At 46.0% G+C, this 25,092-nt stretch overlaps 1 protein-coding gene across 1 annotated transcript in view; it reads right to left on the bottom strand.

Annotated features, from left to right (window-relative positions):
* Positions 1–25,092, bottom strand: part of LOC142260936 (uncharacterized) — a 37,145-nt gene that overhangs the window by 5,699 nt on the left and 6,354 nt on the right. The window contains exons 5-10 of the mRNA XM_075332084.1: positions 23,152–23,268; positions 6,177–6,254; positions 5,880–6,056; positions 5,683–5,806; positions 850–911; positions 546–648 (exon numbers count right to left, since the gene is read on the bottom strand). Of these exons, the coding sequence (XP_075188199.1) occupies positions 546–648; positions 850–911; positions 5,683–5,806; positions 5,880–6,056; positions 6,177–6,254; positions 23,152–23,268 (661 nt within the window). The remainder of the gene's footprint in view (positions 1–545; positions 649–849; positions 912–5,682; positions 5,807–5,879; positions 6,057–6,176; positions 6,255–23,151; positions 23,269–25,092) is intronic.

The following is a 25,092-nucleotide window of genomic DNA, read 5'->3' on the forward strand; positions in this document are numbered from 1 at the left end:
GTTTGTCGCTCCTGCGGTGTCACACATAGCGATGCGTAGTGCCGCAGGAATGACGAACAACATCATACCTGCAGCAGCAACGATATTTGGTAAAGAACGACGTGTCAACGATCCACGATTTTTTATGTTTTTGCGATCGTTGAACATCGCTCATGGGTGTCACATGCTGCGATGTCACTAACGGCGCCGGATGTGCGTCAATAACGACGTGACCCAGACGATATATCGTAAGCGATGTCGCAGCATGTAAATGGCCCTTTAGTCCCTAAACTGGAGAAACCCCTCATCAGCCCTGACAGCGGATAATAGGAAAGAGCTGGATCTCGTCCTCGCTCACATCGGCAGAATTCATGTTCAGCTGTATTTCTCCTCTATAACATAACTGCACATCCCGTGTTATCACCTGCACCGGGATCACAGATTCAGTCACATTTCATGTGTATTTTACATAAAGGGTTAATATACCGCTGGAGAAACTGACACAGCAAAGAGCGGAAAAATAGGAACGTGTGACTTGTGTGCGTTATTGGGTGGTCTGTACTCACCGGGGCAGTGATCTGTTGGAATCTCCTCTTTACTCCGCTGATCGCCCCTCACATTTATCTGTGAAGAACTAATACTGTTCATATCTTTATCCAGATCCAAAAGCTGCAAAACAAAATATTGTAAAAGTCCCTGGGAATAATGGAGATAAGATCCGGACATGTGAGGTCTGTGGTCAGCTGTGATCCTGCCGTCTCCACCGCTCTCATTACACAAGTATAAAACATGTAATACTGGAGGAGAAAACAAGACTGAACACAAGGAGGTCACAGCCGTCTACACCTCATAGGGGAGATCTCCATCTACCTGAGGATCCTGTGGAGGAGGAGCGGGACATCTCTCTGGGGTCGTCCTCGTACTGGAGAGACCTGCAGGAGACACAGACAGGACGGACATCATTATTACATACCGATAATTATAGACCGAGGTGCTGAACTGAAGTAAAGTGCTGAATTTAAGATAAGTGCATAGTTTCAACACAATTACATAGTGGTGATAACTGTAATTGTTGAATTTCATTAGGGAATTGTGTGTCTGTTTGTGATTCTGTGAAAAGGGAAAAAAAAAAAAAAAAAAAAAGGTTAGTCTTGTGATTTAATTAGTAGGATTAGTCACACCTGTTTCTAGAAGTTTCCAGCAGCTTCTGATAGTCATTGTACATCTATATAAACCAGCCAGTACTAGCGAGGTGCTGAACTGAAGTAAAGTGCTGAATTTAAGATAAGTGCATAGTTTCAACACAATTACATAGTGGTGATAACTGTAATTGTTGAATTTCATTAGGGAATTGTGTGTCTGTTTGTGATTCTGTGAAAAGGGAAAAAAAAAAAGTTAGTCTTGTGATTTAATTAGTAGGATTAGTCACACCTGTTTCTAGAAGCTTCCAGCAGCTTCTGATAGTCATTGTACATCTATATAAACCAGCCAGTACTAGCGAGGTGCTGAACTGAAGTAAAGTGCTGAATTTAAGATAAGTGCATAGTTTCAACACAATTACATAGTTTGACACAAGAACATAGTTTGAATTTATCCTTATACGTTTCCCATTGGGTTTCTTTAGTTTTTTTCTCTTTGTTTTTCTACTTTACTGTTGATCCCCATTTGATAGGTGCTCCATGGACAATGCTACCAGGTGTGTATCTTGTCAGATGTATGCATGCCTTGAGCAGCCGTTCGAGGGTGAATATGTCTGCACTCGATGCAAGCATGTTGCGTATTTGGAAGCCAAGGTAACTGATCTAAATAAGCAGCTTGCAACACTCAGTGGCATTGCAAACCTGGAGAGGAGTTTAGAGCTCACTGAGCTTTCTCTGGCTGGGGCCAGTGATATGGAGGAGGGTGGAAGTGGGGAAGATCAGGACCCAGAGGTAGGTAGCTGGGTAACAGTTAGAAGAAGAGGTAGGGGGAAAAGTGTCAGGGAGCCTAGTCCTGACCTGGCACAACCTAGTAAATATGCCTGTTTGGCTGATATTAGGAATGAAGGGCCTGGACTAGGGTCACTACAGCAGGATGTTGCTCCTAGCAACCAGGAAAACAACTGCTGTAGGAAGGAGGGAAATAGGAGTGCAGCAAAGCCCAGACAGATGTTGGTGGTAGGGGACTCTATAATTAGGCGGACAGACAGGGTCATCTGTCGCCGAGACCGTGAATGCCGAACAGTGTGTTGTCTGCCGGGTGCTCGGGTTCGGCATATTGTGGATCGGATAGACAGATTGCTGGGTGGGGCTGGGGAAAACCCAGCGGTCATGGTGCACATTGGTACTAATGACAAAGTTAGAGGCAGGTGGAAGGTCCTTAAAAATGATTACAGGGAACTAGGAGAGAAGCTGAAGTCCAGGACCTCCAAGGTGGTGTTTTCAGAAATACTACCGGTGCCACGAGCGTCACTAGAAAGACAGCGGGAGCTTAGGGAGATAAATATGTGGCTTAGAAATTGGTGCAGGAAGGAAGGGTTCGGGTTCATGGAGAACTGGGCCGACTTCTCAGTCGGCTACAGGCTCTACGGTAGGGACGGGCTGCACCTCAATGGGGAAGGTGCAGCTGTGCTGGGGGAGAAAATGGTCAGACAGATGGAGGAGCTTTTAAACTAGGATCGGGGGGGAGGGAGGGTAGTGGAGCAAATAAGGGGATAGATAGAGCAGATAGAGACAGGGAAACGGTAGGGGTCAATGAAGGATTAGGGGGGGATGGGACATACAAGGAACGTAGGGAGGCTAGGAGTAATAAAGGTGTTAATAGGATTAAATGTCTACTGGCAAATGCAAGAAGTCTTGCAAACAAAATGAATGAATTGGAGAGTCTTATGTCAACCATGGATTATGATGTGGTGGGCATTACGGAAACCTGGCTGGATGAAAGCCATGACTGGGTGACAAACATACAGGGTTATAGTACATTTAGGAAGGACAGGAAAGGCCAAAAAGGTGGTGGGGTGTGTATATTTATCAAATCTAACCTAAAACCTGTGTTGTATGATGACATTGAGGGGAACAGCAACAATGTAGCGTCAGTATGGGTAAATGTACATGGGGAGGGGAATAATGGAAAAATGCTAATTGGAGTTTGCTATAAGCCTCCTAACATACCTGAACAAATAGAGGGTGAAATGCTGGAACAAATTGAAAAGGCAGCTAATAATAATAATCGGGTTCTTATTATGGGGGATTTCAACTATCCAGACATACAGTGGGACATAGAATCTTCTGGTTCTGCTAAAAGCTGTAAGTTCTTATCTACCATTCAAGACCACTTCCTCTCTCAGATGGTAGGTGAACCGACCAGGGGAGATAATTTGCTAGATCTGGTCCTGTCAAATAGACCGGATACAATTTCAGATCTACAGGTCCGGGAGCACTTGGGCACCAGCGATCATAATATGGTAAGCTTCGACATAATATTCAATAGAACATTTCAAAGGGGGAATGCTAAAACCTGGAATTTTAGGAAAGCTGATTTCAACAAATTAAGGGAAGAGCTTAAATGTGTAGATTGGGACAGAGTCATGGTAACTGGGGATACTGAACATAAATGGGGTAAGTTTAAGGATATACTACTAGAGTCCTGTAAAAAACGTATACCCTCTGGTAATAAAATGTCCAGGAATAAAAAGAAACCACTATGGATAAATAAGACTGTACAAAGTATAATAAAACAAAAACAAAGGGCGTTTAAAATCTTAAAGGCTGAGAATACAGAAATAGCATTGCAGGAGTATAAAGATATCAATAGGCAATGCAAAAAAGAAATCAAACAAGCAAAACTAGCTACTGAAACAAAAATCGCCAATGACATTAAAATAAATCCCAAAATCTTTTATAAATACATTAATGCCAAAAGGAAAACAAAGGATAGTATCGGCCCCCTAAAATATAATAACAAGTTAGTTATAGAGGACAAACAAAAGACTGAGATATTAAATAGGCATTTCTCATCTGTATTCACCAAGGAACTGACTGTACCAGGGATCATTCAACAAGTGAAAAATCAAAGTCCACCACCCGATATAATTAATTTAACACAAGATGAAGTACGCCTACGTCTGAGTAAATTAAACATTGACAAATCCCCAGGGCCAGATGGCATTCATCCACGAATATTGAGGGAATTGAGCTCCGTAATCGACAGACCGCTGTATCTCATCTTTTTAGACTCACTTGTAACGGGGTTGGTGCCTCAGGATTGGAGGATTGCTGATGTGGTACCGATATTTAAGAAAGGTAAGAGGGTAGATCCAGGCAACTACCGTCCAGTAAGCCTGACATCAGTAGTAAGCAAAGTTTTTGAGGGCATTTTAAGGGATGACATGCAAAAATATATTGCAGAAAATAATATGATAACTGACAAACAGCATGGATTCATGAAAGATAAGTCGTGTCTAACCAACCTGTTGGGGTTCTATGAGGGGGTAAGTTCAAACCTGGATATTGGTAATGCAGCTGATGTGATTTATTTGGACTTTGCAAAGGCATTTGATACTGTACCACATAATAGCCTTATACTAAAGCTCCAGAAGCAAGGACTAGGGGACACAATATGCAACTGGGTAAGGAATTGGCTAAAAGATAGGAAACAAAGAGTAGTCATAAATGGTACATTCTCTAAATGGGCTATAGTCAGCAGTGGGGTGCCGCAGGGATCTGTGCTTGGACCGATTCTTTTTACTCTCTTTATTAATGACCTTGTGGATGGGATTGATAGTACAGTGTCAGTCTTTGCCGATGACACCAAACTATGTAGGATATTAAAAACTGACCTGGATAGTACAATATTACAAAAAGATCTGGATAAGATGTCAGAATGGGCAGATACTTGGCAAATGAGATTTAATGTTGATAAATGTAAAGTAATGCACCTAGGACGGAGTAATCCTATAGCTGCGTATACATTAAATGGAAGTAAACTCGGGACTACAGAACAGGAGAAGGACTTGGGTATTCTCATTACAAATAAGCTGAGCAGCAGCACTCAATGTCAAGCAGCAGCTGCTAAAGCAAACAAGATTTTAGGGTGTATAAAAAGAGAGATTAGATCCCGTGATCCCAACGTATTGTTACCCCTCTATAAATCACTTGTAAGGCCACATCTGGAATACGGGATCCAGTTTTGGGCTCCACATTTTAAAAAGGACATTCAGAAGTTAGAGTCAGTTCAAAGGCGGGCAACTAGACTATTACAAGGAATGGAGGCCTCCCATATGATGGCAGGTTGAAAAAGTTAGATATGTTTAGCTTAGAAAAAAGACGTCTCAGAGGAGATCTCATTTATATGTATAAATACATGTGTGGTCAATATAAAGGACTGGCACATGACTTATTTCTTCCAAAGACAATACTAAGGACCAGGGGGCACTCACTGCGAGTGGAAGAAAAGCGATTCCGACACCTAAATAGGAAAGGGTTCTTTACAGTTAGAGTGGTCAGACTGTGGAATACACTACCACAAGAGGTAGTAATGGCATATACTATAACAGCTTTTAAAAAAGGGCTGGATGATTTCCTCAGTACACAAAACATTGTTGGTTATAAATGACTTAGTGACTAAATGTAGAACTGGTGGAGGAAGGTTGAACTAGATGGACCTAGGTCTTTTTTCAACCTAAGTAACTATGTAACTATGGGTGTATTCAGTCCTGTCTATTACCTGGTGATGTGCGGGGCTGGGGCTCCTCCATCATCACCTCCTTGTACCGCTCCTTGTGTCCTTCTAGATACTCCCACTCCTCCATGGAGAAATAGACAGTGACGTCCTGACACCTTATAGGAACCTGACAACACAATGATACCGTCATCACCCAGAATCCTCCAGTGCCGTCCTGTATAATGTCCCAGCAGTGTCACCTCTCCAGTCAGCAGCTCAAGCATCTTGTTGGTGAGTTCTAGGATCTTCTGGTCATTGATGTCCTCATGTATCCGGGGGTGAGGTGGAGGCCCCGGGATTGGGCTCAGGGTTCCTCCCCGTCCTTCACACACAGGGGCCTGACAGCGATCACTAGAGGTCTTCACTACTGTGTAATCCTGAGTGTGGAGACATTAATAATATCACTACAGACATTTCAAGAGTCCATCACCCCCCGGTCATATCCTCTGTTATTCCCATAGATAATGATGTAATGTGATGACATCAGAACCTCTCACCTCTCCAGTAAGATAGAAGATTATCTCCAGACTCAGGTTTAATATCTTCTCCATAATTTGGTCTTTGTCCTTAATCATCTTTTATAGGTCAATCAGGAAAAATCAAAAGAAAACAACAGAAGATCTTTTATTGTAAAGAGGATGAGATGATGTTGAGAAAAATCAACTAAAAACACAAAAAAAAATAAAAATAACTAAAGATAATAAGGGGAAATTATTTGAAAAGATAAAAGTGTAGATGTAGTCTTCCCTTTTTTTACTGTCGGCGCCAACTGCATCTGATCTGAGGAGAAGATTGTGCAGCAGATCGGGCGACTCAAACACTTATTCTTGGTCTTAAAATTGTCCGGTTTTTAGAGGAGTTACTCATATACTGTGTGTCGCTCTCTCTCCTCCATGTGTAGTGCGGGGTCTGACGCTCTCTCTCTCCTCCATGTGTAGTGCGGGGTCTGTCGCTCTCTCTGCCCCATGTGTAGTGCGGGGTCTGACGCTCTCTCTCTCCTCCATGTGTAGTGCGGGGTCTGTCGCTCTCTCTCCCCCATGTGTAGTGTGGGGTCTGACGCTCTCTCTCTCCTCCATGTGTAGTGCGGGGTCTGTCGCTCTCTCTCCCTCATGTGTAGTGCGGGGTCTGACGCTCTCTCTCCTCCATGTGTAGTGCGGGGTCTGTCGCTCTCTCTCCCCCATGTGTAGTGCGGGGTCTGTCGCTCTCTCTCCCCCATGTGTAGTGCGGGGTCTGTCGCACTCTCTCCCTCATGTGTAGTGCGGGGTCTGTCGCTCTCTCTCCCTCATGTGCAGTGCGGGGTCTGTCGCTCTCTCTCCTCCATGTGTAGTGCGGGGTCTGCCGCTCTCTCTCCTCCATGTGTAGTGCGGGGTCTGTCGATCTCTCTCCCCCCCATGTGTAGTGCGGGGTCTGTCGCTCTCTCTCCCCCCATGTGTAGTGCGGGGTCTGTCGCTCTCTCTCCCCCCCCCATGTGTAGTGCGGGGTCTGTCGCTCTCTCTCCCCCCCATGTGTAGTGCGGGGTCTGTCGCTCTCTCTCCCCTCCATGTGTAGTGCGGGGTCTCTCGCTCTCTCTCCCTCATGTGTAGAGCGGGGTCTCCCGCTCTCTCCCCATGTGTAGAGCGGGGTCTCTCGCTCTCTCTCCCTCATGTGTAGTGCGGGGTATGTCGCTCTCTCTCCTCCATGTGTAGTGCGGGGTCTGTCGCTCTCTCTCCTCCATGTGTAGTGCGGGGTCTGTCGCTCTCTCCCCCATGTGTAGTGCAGGGTCTGTCGCTCTCTCCCCCATGTGTAGAGCGGGGTCTGTCACTCTCTCTCCCCCATGTGCAGAGCGTGGTGCTGCGCTGGTTAGGGCAGGAGTCTGGGGCACACAGGGTCAGGTCTAGTAATATTGCAGGGCAAGAGCTCTACACCTGTAATTGATTTGCCGCTGTGCTTCCACTGTGAATGACCCGACCATATGAATCTACATTGATGGGGGAGACTTGGCATATGGCATATGTTACTATTGGGGTTTTATGAAGGGTTTTTCTTTTCCCCTCTGTGATGCTGTAATTTTGGTGTTTTTTTTTGTCTCCAGTAAATCAGGGATAATTCTTATAAACCTGAGATAGTGTCAATACCTACTAATAGGTCTCTATGATCCTTCTCTTACACGTGATTGTTGGGAGTATTAAGTATAAGTGGTATTAACCCCTGTGAGATAGCGGGGCCATTGATATGTGACGGACGGTACGTATCTCCCAGAATGCGTACAGAAACATAATAGAGCCCTACATAGTGGCCAGTCCAGTAACCTCCAGGCCGGGTTATGCAGGTGGCTCATGGCCACAGTTCTCGTTTAAAAGCTCTTTGTAAAGGCCTGGGTGTGGCAGAGCCTGTTTTATAAGCTGCAGAGCAGGAAACTGAGGAGAGTTCAGGCCTGCGTGGAACTATAACACAGGTCTGTGGATCCCCGGGAATAGCAAAACGGAGTATAGTAAGACAGTCTCCTACGGCAAGCAGTGCCTGTGTGACGGGGAACCGTATGGACTGAGTAACCCGGCTGTGTTCCGGATGACTTTACCTGTACAGCGAGGACAATAAAGCTGTTTGGATCGGACTGTTTTGGGTCACTGCCTCTGTCGTCCTGGGGGACCCCTACCCCGCTACATTATGGTGGAGAATGCGGGCATGGAGCATTGAGGCATACCCCTCCGCTGCACCAGCTGAAGTCTGTGACGGCTCTGCATGTCCATAATTAGGCCGGCTACGCTACAGTATAAACCGGCTGATAACATGGAGGAGCTTCTGCAGCAGTTGGTAACAATTCAGCAAAAGCAACAGGAGCAATTGGGTCTGTTCCAGCAGCAGCACCAGGAATCCCAGCGGCAGCATCAGGAGACCCAGCGACAACAACAAGAGGCGAATGCATTGTTACGGCAGCAGATTGCGGCCCTGCGTGAGACACCGGCAGCAACTGACTCCGACCGACGGGTGCCCCGGGACAGGGTTCGCTCTGCCCTGCGGAAACTAAGCCTGGAGAATGACGTGGAGGTTTTCCTTACGGTTTTTGAGCGCACAGCGGAGCAGGAAAAACTGCCGGCAGGCCAGTGGGCGGAAGTGGTGGCTCCGTTCCTGATAGGGGACGCCCAGAAAGCCTACTTCGACCTCAGCCAGGAGGATGCCCTGGACTACAAGAAATTGAAAGGTGAGATCCTTGCACGTCTGGGGGACAATATCTACGTGAGGGCTCAGCGAGTGTTTTCATGGGCCTATGTGGAGACCTGTCCAGCCAGGTCTCAGGCATATGACTTAACTGGTTAAAAAGTGGTTACAGCCGGAGGTGTTGTCTCCAGCCCAGATGGTGGAAAGGGTGGTGGTCGACCGGTTGGTGCGGACTCTGCCAGTCGCTATTCAACGTTGGGTGGGGCAAGGAGACCCGGGTAACCTGGACCAGGTGGTGAGTTTAGTTGAGCGATATACCGCCACACAGGACTTTATACGAGACTCTGCCCCAGTGCGTCAGGCCCGGCGGCCACAGGACCCTGGCAGAGAGACACGTACGGCGCTGGTGAACAACAAAAACCAAGCCCATATCGAGGGGGCAACCCACACAGAGTGGCAAAAGACTAGTCCCCCCAAGAATAGTAACAAAAACTGGTGGGGCCACCGCTATGAAGTGCTGGAGATGTCAAGGGCCCGGCCATATCGCCGCTTATTGCCCGTTGATTACGGAGTCCATGGATTGTGGGTACACATGCCGAATGTCTATGTATGCTAATACGGTGTATGCTGCACGCCCTATTCTTGAACCTCCTCTCTGTCATGTGTATGTAAATGGACATCGGGCAGAGGCCCTTTTGGACTCGGGCAGTATAGTGACCCTCGTTCATGGGTCGCTGATTTCGGGGTCGGAGTCCACGGAGAGGGAGGTTGGGATTGTGTGTATACATGGTGAGCTCCGCAAATATCCAACAGCAGAGGTATGCCTCTCCACTCCGTGTGGAGACAGACGTGACGCATGTAGTAGGAGTTGTGAAAACTCTACCATACGGGGTAGTGATGGGAAGGGATTTTCCGTTGTTTTGGTACCTGTGGGAGAGAAATAATACCTTTTCCCAGGCAAAAATGAATCTGGGTGTGGAACCCGATGATCCCGAGTCGGGGATACCTGCTGTAGGGATCACTGACCGTGGGACAGGGGTTAGAACCTGACAGGGGTCCACTAGAGGTTTTGGCAGGAGAAAGTGAAGAGACTGTAGCGATCCCGGAGCTGGAAACGTCCCGGGAGGACTTCGGGACGGCCCAGCTAAGGGATCCTACCCTCTCCCAGGCGTGGGAGAATGTAAAAGAGGTGAATGGGGTGGCCCAACAACCAGGGGCAGAAGTTGTCTTTCCCCGCATGGCGGTTTATAATGATTTACTCTACCGAATAGACAAAAGCAGGGAAGAGATAGTAGAGCAACTGGTCGTGCCACAATCCCATCGTCAGGCAGTGCTTAACATGGCTCACACACACCCCCTCGGGGGGCACTTAGGGGTTACCAAGACACAAGAGCGTATTTTACAGAGGTTATTTTGGCCGGGAGTGTACGCAGATGTACGGAAATTCTGTGAATCCTGCCCGGACTGACAACTGACCTCGCCCATTGCGAGTTTCCGGAGTCCATTGGTGCCTCTTCCAAAGGAACCTTTTGAACGGATTGCAATGGACCTGGTAGGGCCCCTGGTAAAATCCGCACGCGGTCACCAACACATTTTGGTGGTTGTGGATTACGCCACACGCTATCCAGAGGCCATTCTGCTGCGCCATACCTCCGCGAAGCTTATTGCTCGGGAGTTATTTGCCATGCTTTGTCGTCTTGGGTTACCAAAGGAGATCCTTACTGACCAGAGGACCCCGTTTATGTCCAAGGTGACAAAAGAATTATGTAAACTGTTGAAAATAAAGCACCTGCGCACATCGGTGTACCATCCGCAAACCGATGGGCTGGTAGAGCGGTGCAACAAAACCCTTAAGTCCATGCTTAAAAAAGTGGTTGCCAAGGACGGGAGGGACTGGGACATGCTGTTGCCCTATCTTATGTTTGCACTCCGAGAGGTGCCGCAGGCATCCACGGGTTTTTCGCCATTCAAGTTGCTTTATGGCAGACACCCTAGGGGCTTGCTGGACGTAGCCAAGGAAACATGGGAACAGGAGCCCACCCCATATAAAAGTGTGATTGAAAATGTGGCTCTAATGCAGGACTGCATCGCAGCGGTTTTGCCTATTGTAAAAGAACATTTAACAAGGGCACAAGGGCGCACTTATAACACACGAGTCACCATCAGATCTTTTAATGTAGGGGATCGGGTCTTGGTTTTGGTGCCCACTGCCGAAAGTAAACTGTTGGCCAAATGGCAGGGGCCGTATGAGGTTCGGGAAAAGGTGGGGGAGGTGAATTACCGAATATACCAGCCGGGGAGGAGGAAGCTGGAACAATTGTATCATGTTAACTTGCTTAAAGCCTGGAAAGACCGTGACTGTATGGTGACGGGATTAACACCGGTGGGGCCCTGTGGGGAACCTGTAGTGCCGCCCATCCTGGGAACCGAAGGGGGGGGTACACTTAGGCGACACCCTCACTAAGCCGCAGCGTTGGGAAGTTCGGAAGTTAGTACAGCAGAACTCGGATGTGTTTTCCGAGGTACCCGGCCGTACTTCGGTTATCCAACATGACATTGTCACCGAGCCTCGGGTAAAGGTGCGTATGAAACCGTACCAGGTGCCCGAGGCCCGGAGACAAGCCATTGCAGCAGAGGTGAAACAGATGCTTACCCTAGGGGTGATTGAGGAATCAAAGAGTGACTGGGCTAGTCCCATTGTGCTGATTCCAAAACCCGACGGGTCGCTACGTTTCTGCAATGACTTCCGGAGATTGAATGAAGTTTCCAAGTTCGACCTTTACCCTATGCCCCGGGTGGACGAACTTATTGAACGGTTGGGAAAGGCTCAATATTTCACGACGCTTGACCTTACCAAAGGCTATTGGCAGGTGCCGCTGACAGAGTCAGCCAAGGTAAAAACGGCCTTTATTACACCAGAGGGGCTCTATCACTATGTTGTCTTGCCTTTTGGTTTACATGGAGCCTCGGCTACTTTCCAAAGACTGATGGACATAGTGTTGGAACCCCATCAGAAGTACGCATCCGCCTATCTAGATGACATCATCATCTTCAGTACCGATTGGCAGACCCACTTGTCCCAGGTCCAGGCCGTCGTTAACTCCCTGCGGGCGGCAGGGTTGACCGCAAACCCAAAAAAATGTGCAATCAGTCAGGAGGAAGCCCGCTATTTGGGGTACGTGATTGGCCTCGGGGTGATCAAGCCTCAAGTAAATAAAATAGAGGCAATCCAAAAGTGGCCCAGACCAGTGTCCACAACAGGTGAGAGCGTTCCTCGGCATTGTCGGGTATTACCGGCGGTTTATACCGGACTTTGCCGGGAGAACAGCAGCTTTGACCGATCTGTTGAAGGGGAAGAAGGCGGCTATGGTATGCTGGACCCCTCAGGCTGAGGAAGCGTTTCAGTCCATGAAGACTGCCTTGTGTGGTCAACCGGTCCTCATTAGCCCTGATTTCGGTAACACCTTCCTGGTGCAAACAGATGCCTCCGAGGTGGGTCTGGGTGCCGTACTCTCGCAAGAGGTAAACGGAACTGAGCATCCAGTTACCTATTTGAACCGGAAACTTACCCCGGCAGAAAAGAATTATAGCGTAGTGGAGAAGGAGTGCTTGGCTATTAAATGGGCCTTGGAGTCCCTGCGCTATTATTTGCTCGGGCGACAGTTTCGGTTGGTAACGGACCACGCGCCCCTCGTCTGGATGAGAAATGCGAAGGAACGGAATGCCCGGGTCACCCGCTGGTTCCTGTCCCTTCAGAATTTCAGTTTTACGGTAGAACATCGGGCCGGTTCATCCCAGGGCAATGCCGATGCCCTGTCTCGGGCGGCCTGTTTGGGAGCGTCCGTTCATCCCCTCGGGTTTGAGCGGAGGGGGTATGTGAGATAGCGGGGCCATTGATATGTGACGGACGGTACGTATCTCCCAGAATGCGTACAGAAACATATTAGAGCCCTACATAGTGGTCAGTCCAGTAACCTCCAGGCCGGGTTATGCAGGTGGCTCATGGCCACAGTTCTCGTTTAAAAGCTCTTTGTAAAGGCCTGGGTGGGGAAGAGCCTGTTTTGTAAGCCGCAGAGCAGGAAGCTGAGGAGAGTTCAGGCCTGTGTGGAACTATAAACTCAGGTCTGTGGACCCCCGGGAATAGCAAAACGGAGTATAGTAAGACAGTCTCCTACGGCAAGCAGTGCCTGTGTGACGGGGAACCGTATGGACTGTGAGTAACCCGGCTGTGTTCCGGATGACTTTACCTGTACAGCGAGGACAATAAAGCCGTTTGGATCGGACTGTTTTGAGTCACTGCCTCTTTGTCGTCCTGGGAGACCCCCACCCCGCTACACCCCATAGATGAAAGATCTGGGATCACATATAAAATTGTTGTTTTCCCCAAAAGAAAGGCGTACAGAAGAATATAACTGTTAGGGTCACTACCTCGTCATTTCTGAGACCCGCTGTTATTAAATGGAGAATGAAAATATGAATTTACGTCTCTGGTGTTATAGTGACCAGAACCCCTGATTGTAAGGAACGGCATAACACGTGGAGCGAGGGGTTATCAGGAGGAAGATTTGAACAAAATGTTATTATATATATGTATATTATATATATATATATTTATATATATATATATATATATTTTTTTTTTTTAAATTTATTTATTTATATTATATAAAAAAACAGACCAAAAGTTTGAACACACCTTCTCATTCAAAGAGTTTTCTTTATTTTCATGACTCTGAAAATTGTAGATGCACATTGAAGGCATCAAAACTATGAAGTAACACATGTGGAATGAAATACTTAACAAAAAAGTGTGAAACAACTGAGAATGTGTCTTATATTCTAGGTTCTTCAAAGTAGCCACCTTTTGCTTTGATTACTGCTTTGCACACTCTTGGCATTCTCTTGATGAGCTTCAAGAGGTAGTCACCGGAAATGATTTTCCCTTCACAGGTGTGCCCTGTCAGGTTTAATAAGTGGGATTTCTTGCCTTATAAATGGGGTTGGGACCATCAGTTGTGTTGTGCATTAGTCTGGTGGATACACAGCTGATAGAATTTGTATTATGGCAAGAAAAAAAGCAGCTAAGTTAAGAAAAACGAGTGTCCATCATTACTTTAAGAAATGAAGGTCAGTCAGTCTGAAAAATTGGGACAACTTTGAAAGTGCCCCCAAGTGCAGTGGCAAAAATCATCAAACGCTACAAAGAAACTGACATGAGGACTGCCACAGGAAAGGAAGACCAAGAGTCACCTCTGCTGCGGAGGATAAGTTTATCTGAGTCACCAGCCTCACAAATCGCAGGTTAACAGCAGCTCAGATTAAAGACCAGGTCAATGCCACAGAGTTCTAGCAGCAGACATCGCTACATCAACTGTTAAGAGGAGACTTTGTGCAGCAGGCCTTCATGGTAAAATAGCTGCTAGGAAACCACTGCTAAGGACAGGCAACAAGCAGAAGAGACTTGTTTGGGCTAAAGAACACAGGGAATGGATATTAGACCAGTGGAAATCTGTGCTTTGGTCTGATGAATTCAAATTGGAGATCTTTGGATCCAACCACCGTGTCTTTGTAGAAAAGGTGAACGGATGAACTCCACATGCCTGGTTCCCACCGTGAAGCATGGAGGTGTGATGGTGTGGGGGTGCTTTGCTGCTGACACTGTTGGGGATTTATTCAAAATTGAAGGCATACTGAACCAGCATGGCTACCACAGCATCTTGCAGCGGCATGCTATTCCATCCAGTTTGCGTTTAATTGGACCATCATTTATTTTTCAACAGGGCAATAACCCCAAACATACCTCCAGGCTGTGTAAGCGCTATTTGACTAAGAAGGAGAGTGATGGGGTGTTACACCAGATGACCTGGTCTCCACAGTCACCAGACCTGAACCCAATTGAGATGGTTTGGGGTGAGCTGGACCGCAGAGTGGAGGCAAAAGGGCCAACAAAAGCTAAGCATCTCTGGGAACTCCTTCAAGACTGTTGGAAAACCATTTCCGGTGACTACCTCTTGAAGCTCAAGAGAATGCCAAGAAAGTGCAAAGCACTAATCAAACCAAAAGGTGGCTACTTTGAAGAACCTAGAATCTATATATATAATTGCCTTATTCTGTCTGTCTGTCTGTCATGCTCCAAAATTGTGTCCTTACGGTGACACAAAGCTGATTGGCCGCTGGGCTCGCCATGGCCCCGCCCCCCCCCACGGATTGGCCTCTCGCCCCGGCTCTCTGCAGGCCCCGCCCCCCTCACGCAATGCACGCTCGCTCTGGCCCAACTGACACGGAGCTCCGACTCCTAGGTGAGTACACACACACACATCAGATCACACTCACTCTCACACACACCTCACACATCACATCCACACACTCACAACATCCTGGGATATCGCTTGCTTCTACACCGGCTCCGTCACGATCCCAGCAGCGCCAGACATAACTTTGTGATGCTGGGATCTTGACGGAGCCCATGAACGCTGGTAACCATTATACACATTGGGTAACTAAGGTCCCTTGGTTACCCGATGTGTATCATAGTTAACAGCGTACACCGACTCCCGGTACACATGTGCAGGGAGCCGGCATTATACTCCTCTCCCCCCAGGACTACTCCTCCTATTACAGTCCTCCTATTATACTCCTCTCTGAGTATAATAGGAGAACTATTATAGCATGGGGGATGTAGCACGATGGGGGGTGCGCAGCATGGGGGATGTAGCACGATGGGGTGCGCAGCATGGGGGATGTAGCACGATGGGGAGTGTGCAGCATGGGGGATGTAGCACGATGGGGAGTGCGCAGCATGGGGGATGTAGCACGATGGGGAGTGCGCAGCATGGGGGATGTAGCTCGATGGGGAGTGCGCAGCATGGGGGATGTAGCACGATGGGGAGGTGCGCAGCATGGGGGATGTAGCACAATGGGGAGTGCGCAGCATGGCGGAGCACGATGGCGGGTGCGCAGCATGGGGGATGTAGCACGATGGGGAGTGCGCAGCATGGGGCATGTAGCACGATGGGGGATGTAGCACGATGGGGGGTGCGCAGCATGGGGGATGTAGCACGATGGGGAGTGCGCAGCATGGGTGATGTAGCACGATGGGGAGTGCGCAGCATGGGGGATGTAGCACGATGGGGAGTGCGCAGCATGGGGGATGTAGCACAATGGGGAGTGCGCAGCATGGCGGATGTAGCACGATGGGGAGTGCGCAGCATGGCGAATGGAGCACGATGGCGGGTGCGCAGCATGGGGGATGTAGCACGATGGGGAGTGCGCAGCATGGGGGATGTAGCACGATGGGGGATGTAGCACGATGGGGGATGTAGCACGATGGGGGGGTGCGCAGCATGGGGGATGTAGCACGATGGGGGGGTGCGCAGCATGGGGGATGTAGCACGATGGGGAGTGCGCAGCATGGGGGATGTAGCACGATGGGGAGTGCGCAGCATGGGGGATGTAGCACGATGGGGGGTGCGCAGCATGGGGGATGTAGCACGATGGGGAGTGCGCAGCATGGAGGATGGAGCACGATGGGGAGTGCGCAGCATGGGGGATGGAGCACGATGGGGGGTGAGCAGCATGGGGGATGGAGCACGATGGGGAATGCGCAGCATAGGGGATGGAGCACGATGGGAGGTGCAAACCTCCCCCCAACACACACACACACACACACACACAGGGAACCACAAACACCACCATACACAGACACCCACACACACAGACAACGCTGCACACACACACAACACCCAATACACAAACACCGCGGCATACATAAATATACGCACATACCGCACAAGACACACATTGCACAAAACATACCTCCCCCCAAAACACACCCACACAAACCGCGCAACACACACACACACACAACGCGACAGACACACAGCGCTCCACAAACAACGCAACACACATACAACACCGCTCTCACCCCCCGCTACACCCAGACAACACCCAGAACATGTACAGCGCCTACACCAACACTTGGTAACTACACACAACAACATCTATATATATCTATCTATATATATAACAAAAATCATACATGAACTACACAATACGTAAATTCTAGAATACCCGATGCGTAGAATCGGGCCACCTCCTAGTATAAGACATATTTTCAGTTGTTTCACACTTTTTTGTTAAGTATTTCATTCCACATGTGTTAATTCATTGTTTTGATGCCTTCAATGTGAATCTACAATTTTCAGAGTCATGAAAATAAAGAAAACTCTGAATGAGAAGGTGTGTCCAAACTTTTAGCCTGTCTTGCTCCAAAATGACGTAATTACAGTGACAACTGTCGCCACACTGCGTGCACTAAAGAGCTTGCGCTCAGCTAACTGAACAGCACGAACTACAGGCCGACACCCGACACTTTTCCCCGCACCCACACGGAGCCCCGACTCCCCGGTGAGTGCTGCAACCCCGGGAGCCCACATCGGCAACCCAGCCGACACATACCCACCGCTCGCCTCTGCCCCCTGCACACATTACACCGCTTGGCTCCACCACCCCTGTACTCCGCATACATATATATATACACATATATACACATATATACACATATATACACATATATATACACATACATATACACATATATATACAAACATATATATACAAACATATATATACATACATATACACATACATATACACATACAGTTAGGTCCAGAAATATTTGGACAGTGACACAAGTTTTGTTATTTTAGCTGTTTACAAAAACATGTTCAGAAATACAATTATATATATAATATGGGCTGAAAGTGCACACTCCCAGCTGCAATATGAGAGTTTTCACATCCAAATCGGAGAAAGGGTTTAGGAATCATAGCTCTGTAATGCATAGCCTCCTCTTTTTCAAGGGACCAAAAGTAATTGGACAAGGGACTCTAAGGGCTGCAATTAACTCTGAAGGCGTCTCCCTCGTTAACCTGTAATCAATGAAGTAGTTAAAAGGTCTGGGGTTGATTACAGGTGTGTGGTTTTGCATTTGGAAGCTGTTGCTGTGACCAGACAACATGCGGTCTAAGGAACTCTCAATTGAGGTGAAGCAGAACATCCTGAGGCTGAAAAAAAAGAAAAAATCCATCAGAGAGATAGCAGACATGCTTGGAGTAGCAAAATCAACAGTCGGGTACATTCTGAGAAAAAAGGAATTGACTGGTGAGCTTGGGAACTCAAACAGGCCTGGGCGTCCACGGATGACAACAGTGGTGGATGATCGCCGCATACTTTCTTTGGTGAAGAAGAACCCGTTCACAACATCAACTGAAGTCCAGAACACTCTCAGTGAAGTAGGTGTATCTGTCTCTAAGTCAACAGTAAAAAGAAGACTCCATGAAAGTAAATACAAAGGGTTCACATCTAGATGCAAACCATTCATCAATTCCAAAAATAGACAGGCCAGAGTTAAATTTGCTGAAAAACACCTCATGAAGCCAGCTCAGTTCTGGAAAAGTATTCTATGGACAGATGAGACCAAGATCAACCTGTACCAGAATGATGGGAAGAAAAAAGTTTGGAGAAGAAAGGGAACGGCACATGATCCAAGGCAAACACCACATCCTCTGTAAAACATGGTGGAGGCAACGTGATGGCATGGGCATGCATGGCTCTCAATGGCACTGGGTCACTTGTGTTTATTGATGACATAACAGCAGACAAGAGTAGCCGGATGAATTCTGAAGTGTACCGGGATATACTTTCAGCCCAGATTCAGCCAAATGCCGCAAAGTTGATCGGACGGCGCTTCATGGTACAGATGGGCAATGACCCCAAGCATACAGCCAAAGCTACCCAGGAGTTCATGAGTGCAAAAAAGTGGAACATTCTGCAATGGCCAAGTCAATCACCAGATCTTAACCCAATTGAGCATGCATTTCACTTGCTCAAATCCAGACTTAAGACGGAAAGACCCACAAACAAGCAAGACCTGAAGGCTGAGGCTGTAAAGGCCTTGCAAAGCATTAAGAAGGAGGAAACCCAGCGTTTGGTGATGTCCATGGGTTCCAGACTTAAGGCAGTGATTGCCTCCAAAAGATTCGCAACAAAATATTGAAAATAAAAATATTTTGTTTGGGTTTGGTTTATTTGTCCAATTACTTTTGACCTCCTAAAATGGGGACTGTTTGTAAAGAAATGTGACAATTCCTACAATTTCTATCAGATATTTTTGTTCAAACCTTCAAATTAAACGTTACAATCTGCACTTGAATTCTGTTGTAGAGGTTTCATTTCAAATCCAATGTGGTGGCATGCAGAGCCCAACTCGCGAAAATTGTGTCACTGTCCAAATATTTCTGGACCTAACTGTACACACATATATATACATACATATACACATACATATACACACATATATATACATACATATACACATACATATATATATACACACACACACACACACACACACTCTACTTTTGTAGTCCTAAGGGCCGGTTGGTCAGGTAGTCACACTGGTTAGTAGCCCCTCTCTCACGGTTGCACTGTATAAGTCTGTGTTGGTGTTTAGAGGATAATAGTAAAGGGTTAATGCTACATTTGTTTCCTCTTTTTGCTGCAGGAACATGTTGGGGTAAATGAGGAATTGGTGAATATCTGATGTGATTGCAGATCTTTGCAGTAATTACCTTTGTGAATATTAACCCCACATTTGCTGGCACCAGTCATGCGGGACAGACCCTGTTATTATGGAGGCTGTGATTAATAATAATGGTGTATCGCCGTACTTAATCCCTGTAGCTCTCGGAGGCATCTGCCGTCCGGGCGGGGATTTATCTACTTCAGTGATTTTGAAGTGATTTTAGAATTTTTACTAATCTAATATATAAAGCTGAATGTATGTATGTATGTATGAATGAATGAATGAATGAATGAATGAGTCTGTCCGGGATTGGCATCTGCACAGTCGCAGCTACAGCCACAAAATTTTGCACACTCACACTTCTGGACCCCGAGAGCGTCATAGGCTATGTTTTGAGGGGAAATTTTAACTCCGCACTTTACAGTTATTCACCAAAAAACCTGCCTCCATTAAAGCGAATGGAGCTGGGAGCCACAGCGCAGCCAGAACTTCAGAAGACGTTCCATATATAAGCCACGCCCTTATATGGAATCTTGGCGTGTCACAATGCAGCCAGAGACACAGACACAGACACACAGACACAGACACACAGACAGAGACAGAGACACAGAGACAGAGACACAGAGACAGAGACACAGAGACAGAGACACAGAGACAGAGACACAGAGACAGAGACACAGAGACAGAGACACAGAGACAGACACAGAGACAGACACAGAGACAGACACAGAGACAGACACAGAGACACAGAGACAGAGACACAGAGACAGAGACACAGAGACAGACACAGAGACAGACACAGAGACAGACACAGAGACAGACACAGAGACACAGAGACAGACAGACAGAGACACAGACAGACAGAGACACAGACAGACAGAGACACAGACAGTGGAAGAGAAACAGAGAGACAGTAACTATCTCGGGGAGCGCCGGGTGCTATGTTGTGAGGCGAAATTTTATCCCCGCGCGTTCCAATTTACCAATCAATTTTGCCCCTATCTACATAATGGGGAAAAAGTGAAAGGAAAAGTGTTGGGGGCAAATTGACAGCTGCCAGATGTGAACAAGGGGGATTTAAAGAATGAGAGCGATGGCGCCAAAGAGTATATACCGTACAGTTGCTAAGGTGGGGCCCCGACATGGGATACTCACCACACTCGGGGATATGAACACACACATAATGCGCCACACACTACCACGTGCTTGAACACATATACCCCCCTCAGCACACATTTCACCACACATACACCAACCTCGCCACATAATCACCCTAAAACACACACAAGTCTGGTATTATCCTTCAAAAATAAAAATCTGATTAATAAGCAGCTAAACTACAAGAACAACAAATGTACCATATAGGAAATAAGGCAGCTGTCAGTCACATGACCTGTCTATTATGTGTATGTGTGAGCTAATATATACTGTCAGGGGGAGGGATTTCTGTTGCCTGGAGATTTATCAGGCTGCCAATAGCAACCAATCACAGCTTAGCTTCTATTTTGCTACAGTTAATTACACAGTTACTTAGGTTGAAAAAAGACCTAGGTCCATCTAGTTTAACCTTTCTCCACCAGTTCTACATTTAGTCACTAAGTCATTTATAACCAACAATGTTGTGTGTACTGAGGAAATCATCCAGCCATTTTTTAAAAGCTGTTATAGTATCTGCCATTACTACCTCTTGTGGTCGGTATTCCACAGTCTGACTGCTCTAACTGTAAAGAACCCTTTCCTATTTAGCTGCCGGAATCGCTTTTCTTCCACTCGCAGTGAGTGTCCCCTGGTCCTTAGTACTGTCTTTGGAAGAAATAAGTCATGTGCCAGTCCTTTATATTGACCACACATGTATTTATACATATAAATGAGATCTCCTCTGAGACGTCTTTTTTCTAAGCTAAACATATCTAACTTTTTCAACCTCTCATCATACGGGCGGCCTCCATTCCTTGTAATAGTCTAGTTGCCCGCCTTTGAACTGACTCTAACTTCTGAATGTCCTTTTTAAAATGTGGAGCCCAAAACTGGATCCCGTATTCCAGATGTGGCCTTACAAGTGATTTATAGAGGGGTAACAATACGTTGGGATCACGGGATCTAATCTCTCTTTTTATACACCCTAAAATCTTGTTTGCTTTAGCAGCTGCTGCTTGACATTGAGTGCTGCTGCTCAGCTTATTTGTAATGAGAATACCCAAGTCCTTCTCCTGTTCTGTAGTCCCGAACTTACTTCCATTTAATGTATACGCAGCTATAGGATTACTCCGTCCTAGGTGCATTACTTTACATTTATCAACATTAAATCTCATTTGCCAAGTATCTGCCCATTCTGACATCTTATCCAGATCTTTTTGTAATATTGTACTATCCAGGTCAGTTTTTAATATCCTACATAGTTTGGTGTCATCAGCAAAGACTGACACTTTACTATCAATCCCAACCACAAGGTCATTAATAAAGAGATTAAAAAGAATTGGTCCTAGCACAGATCCCTGCGGCACCCCACTGCTGACTATAGCCCATTTAGAGACTGTACCATTTATGACTTCTCTTTGTTTCCTATCTTTTAGCCAATTCCTTACCCAGTTGCATATTGTGTCCCCTAGTCCTTGCTTCTGGAGCTTTAGTATAAGGCTATTATGTGGTACAGTATCAAATGCCTTTGCAAAGTCCAAATAAATCACATCAGCTGCATTACCAATATCCAGGTTTGAACTTACCCCCTCATAGAACCCCAACAGGTTGGTTAGACACGACTTATCTTTCATGAATCCATGCTGTTTGTCAGTTATCATATTATTTTCTGCAATATATTTTTGCATGTCATCCCTTAAAATGCCCTCAAAAACTTTGCATACTACTGATGTCAGGCTTACTGGACGGTAGTTGCCTGGATCTACCCTCTTACCTTTCTTAAATATCGGTACCACATCAGCAATCCTCCAATCCTGAGGCACCAACCCTGTTACAAGTGAGTCTAAAAAGATGAGATACAGCGGTCTGTCTATTACGGAGCTCAAGTCCCTCAATATTCGTGGATGAATGCCATCTGGCCCTGGGGATTTGTCAATGTTTAATTTACTCAGACGTAGGCGTACTTCATCTTGTGTTAAATTAATTATATCGGGTGGTGCACTTTGATTTTTCACTTGTTGAATGATCCCTGGTACAGTCAGTTCCTTGGTGAATACAGATGAGAAATGCCTATTTAATATCTCAGTCTTTTGTTTGTCCTCTATAACTAACTTGTTATTATATTTTAGGGGGCCGATACTATCCTTTGTTTTCCTTTTGGCATTAATGTATTTATAAAAGATTTTGGGATTTATTTTAATGTCATTGGCGATTTTTGTTTCAGTAGCTAGTTTTGCTTGTTTGATTTCTTTTTTGCATTGCCTATTGATATCTTTATACTCCTGCAATGCTATTTCTGTATTCTCAGCCTTTAAGATTTTAAACGCCCTTTGTTTTTGTTTTATTATACTTTGTACAGTCTTATTTATCCATAGTGGTTTCTTTTTATTCCTGGACATTTTATTACCAGAGGGTATACGTTTTTTACAGGACTCTAGTAGTATATCCTTAAACTTACCCCATTTATGTTCAGTATCCCCAGTTACCATGACTCTGTCCCAATCTACACATTTAAGCTCTTCCCTTAATTTGTTGAAATCAGCTTTCCTAAAATTCCAGGTTTTAGCATTCCCCCTTTGAAATGTTCTATTGAATATTATGTTGAAGCTTACCATATTATGATCGCTGGTGCCCAAGTGCTCCCGGACCTGTAGATCTGAAATTGTATCCGGTCTATTTGACAGGACCAGATCTAGCAAATTATCTTCCTTGGTCGGTTCACCTACCATCTGAGAGAGGAAATTGTCTTGAATAGTAGATAAGAGCTCTGATTGGTTAATATAGGCAACAATTTAATAATTACATTCCTATTTGTTTTGTGGTTTTTGTGTGCAGAATACATTTCTGTTAATACATTCTATTTTGTTAACAGCAGTTATTAACCCGGGCGAAGCCGGGTAGTACAGCTAGTCTAATATATAGTCTAATATATAAAGGTGTGTGTGTGTGTGTGTGTGTGTGTGTGTGTCCCCGGGATTGGCATCTGTACAGTCGCAGCTACAGCCACAAAATTTTGCACACTCACACTTCTGGACCCCGAGAGCGTCATAGGCTATGTTTTGAGGAGACATTTTAACCCCACGCTTTACAGTTATTCACCAAAAAAAACTGCCTCCATTATAGCGAATGGAGCTGGGAGCCACAGCGCAGCCAGAACTTCAGAAGAATGAGCAGCCACACCCTTATATGGAATGTTGGCGTGTCACAATGCAGCCAGGGAAAGAGACAGACACAGACAGGGTAAGAGACAGACACAAAGAGACAGACACAGACAAAGAGACACTATATGGAGAGAAGGTATGCACACCAGTGACTATGTAAGGGGAATATATGAAAAGCAGAAACTGCTGTGTGAATAATCCAATAGCTATATGTAAGAATGAAAATGTGAAACATGGAATCTGCATTACTGCCATGAACATATGAATAAAGAGAAATATAGCTATTGAACTGATCAATGCAACAGAGCCCCAACACTACGCCAAAGTATTTCTCTACATTGGGGTCCCTAGCTAGTGTGTTCTCTCATGCAGTTGTGAGGAAAGAGTTAACTTTTTCACTGGTTAAAAAATAATAAAAATTAATTCTCCTTTGCAAGAGCGCAACCAGACTTGTTTACATATCAGACTTTGAGACTAATTCAAGGACACAGAATATTTTGACTTGGAGAGAAAAACACCTTGTTATGGGAAGCAGACTGTTTTGGGAATAAAAGTAATCATGTTATTTCTCTTGCTGGGTACATGTAATCCACACCTATGATGAATGTAGACTAATGAATACGTATGTTATATAGCTACGCCCTAATTGTTTTTTGTATAACCCTGTATGTAAACAAAATCAATACAGTTCTTTTTCGGAGCCGCACATCTCCAGCTCTTATGTGTATATCAGCATCTGCCTGTATCTCATAGCTGAAAAAAAGCGGGGGGGGGGGGGGGTTACCAGGACTCCCTCTGCATTAGGTCATCACTGGCAAAAGTTAATGACCCTTTGGTCAACCTAACACAGTTAAAAAAAACTTACCGTGTTGGGAAGCTGAGACCCAGGCTATATATGCGTGTAATGTGGACTGGCAATAGGTGTGGGTGGGGCCGGGTCTACAAACGCATGCCAGTCCACATTATACGCATATATAGCCTGGGTCTCCGCTTCCCAACACAGTAAGTTTTTTAACTGCATGAGAGGACACACACAAGCTAGGGACCCCAACGTAGAGAAATACTTTGGCGTAGTGTTGGGGCTCTGTTGCATTGATCAAATCAATAGCTAAATTCATCTTTATTCATATGTTCATGGCAGTAATGCAGATTCCATTTTTCACATTTTCATTCTTACATATAGCTATTGGATTTTTCATGTCAGTATTCACACAGCAGTTTCTGCTTTTCATATATTCCCCTTACATAGTCACTGGTGTGCATACCTTCTCTCCATATAGTGTAGATTTTTTTTGTTTTTTGCACCTAGTTCAGACTCCGAATGGTGTTCCAGACGCTATTTCTTGACAGGGAAAGAGACAGCCAGGGAAAGAGACAGCCAGGGAAAGAGAC

The sequence above is a fragment of the Anomaloglossus baeobatrachus genome, chromosome 1, assembly GCF_048569485.1.
Source record: "Anomaloglossus baeobatrachus isolate aAnoBae1 chromosome 1, aAnoBae1.hap1, whole genome shotgun sequence".
In the NCBI taxonomy this organism is placed as follows: domain Eukaryota; kingdom Metazoa; phylum Chordata; class Amphibia; order Anura; family Aromobatidae; genus Anomaloglossus; species Anomaloglossus baeobatrachus.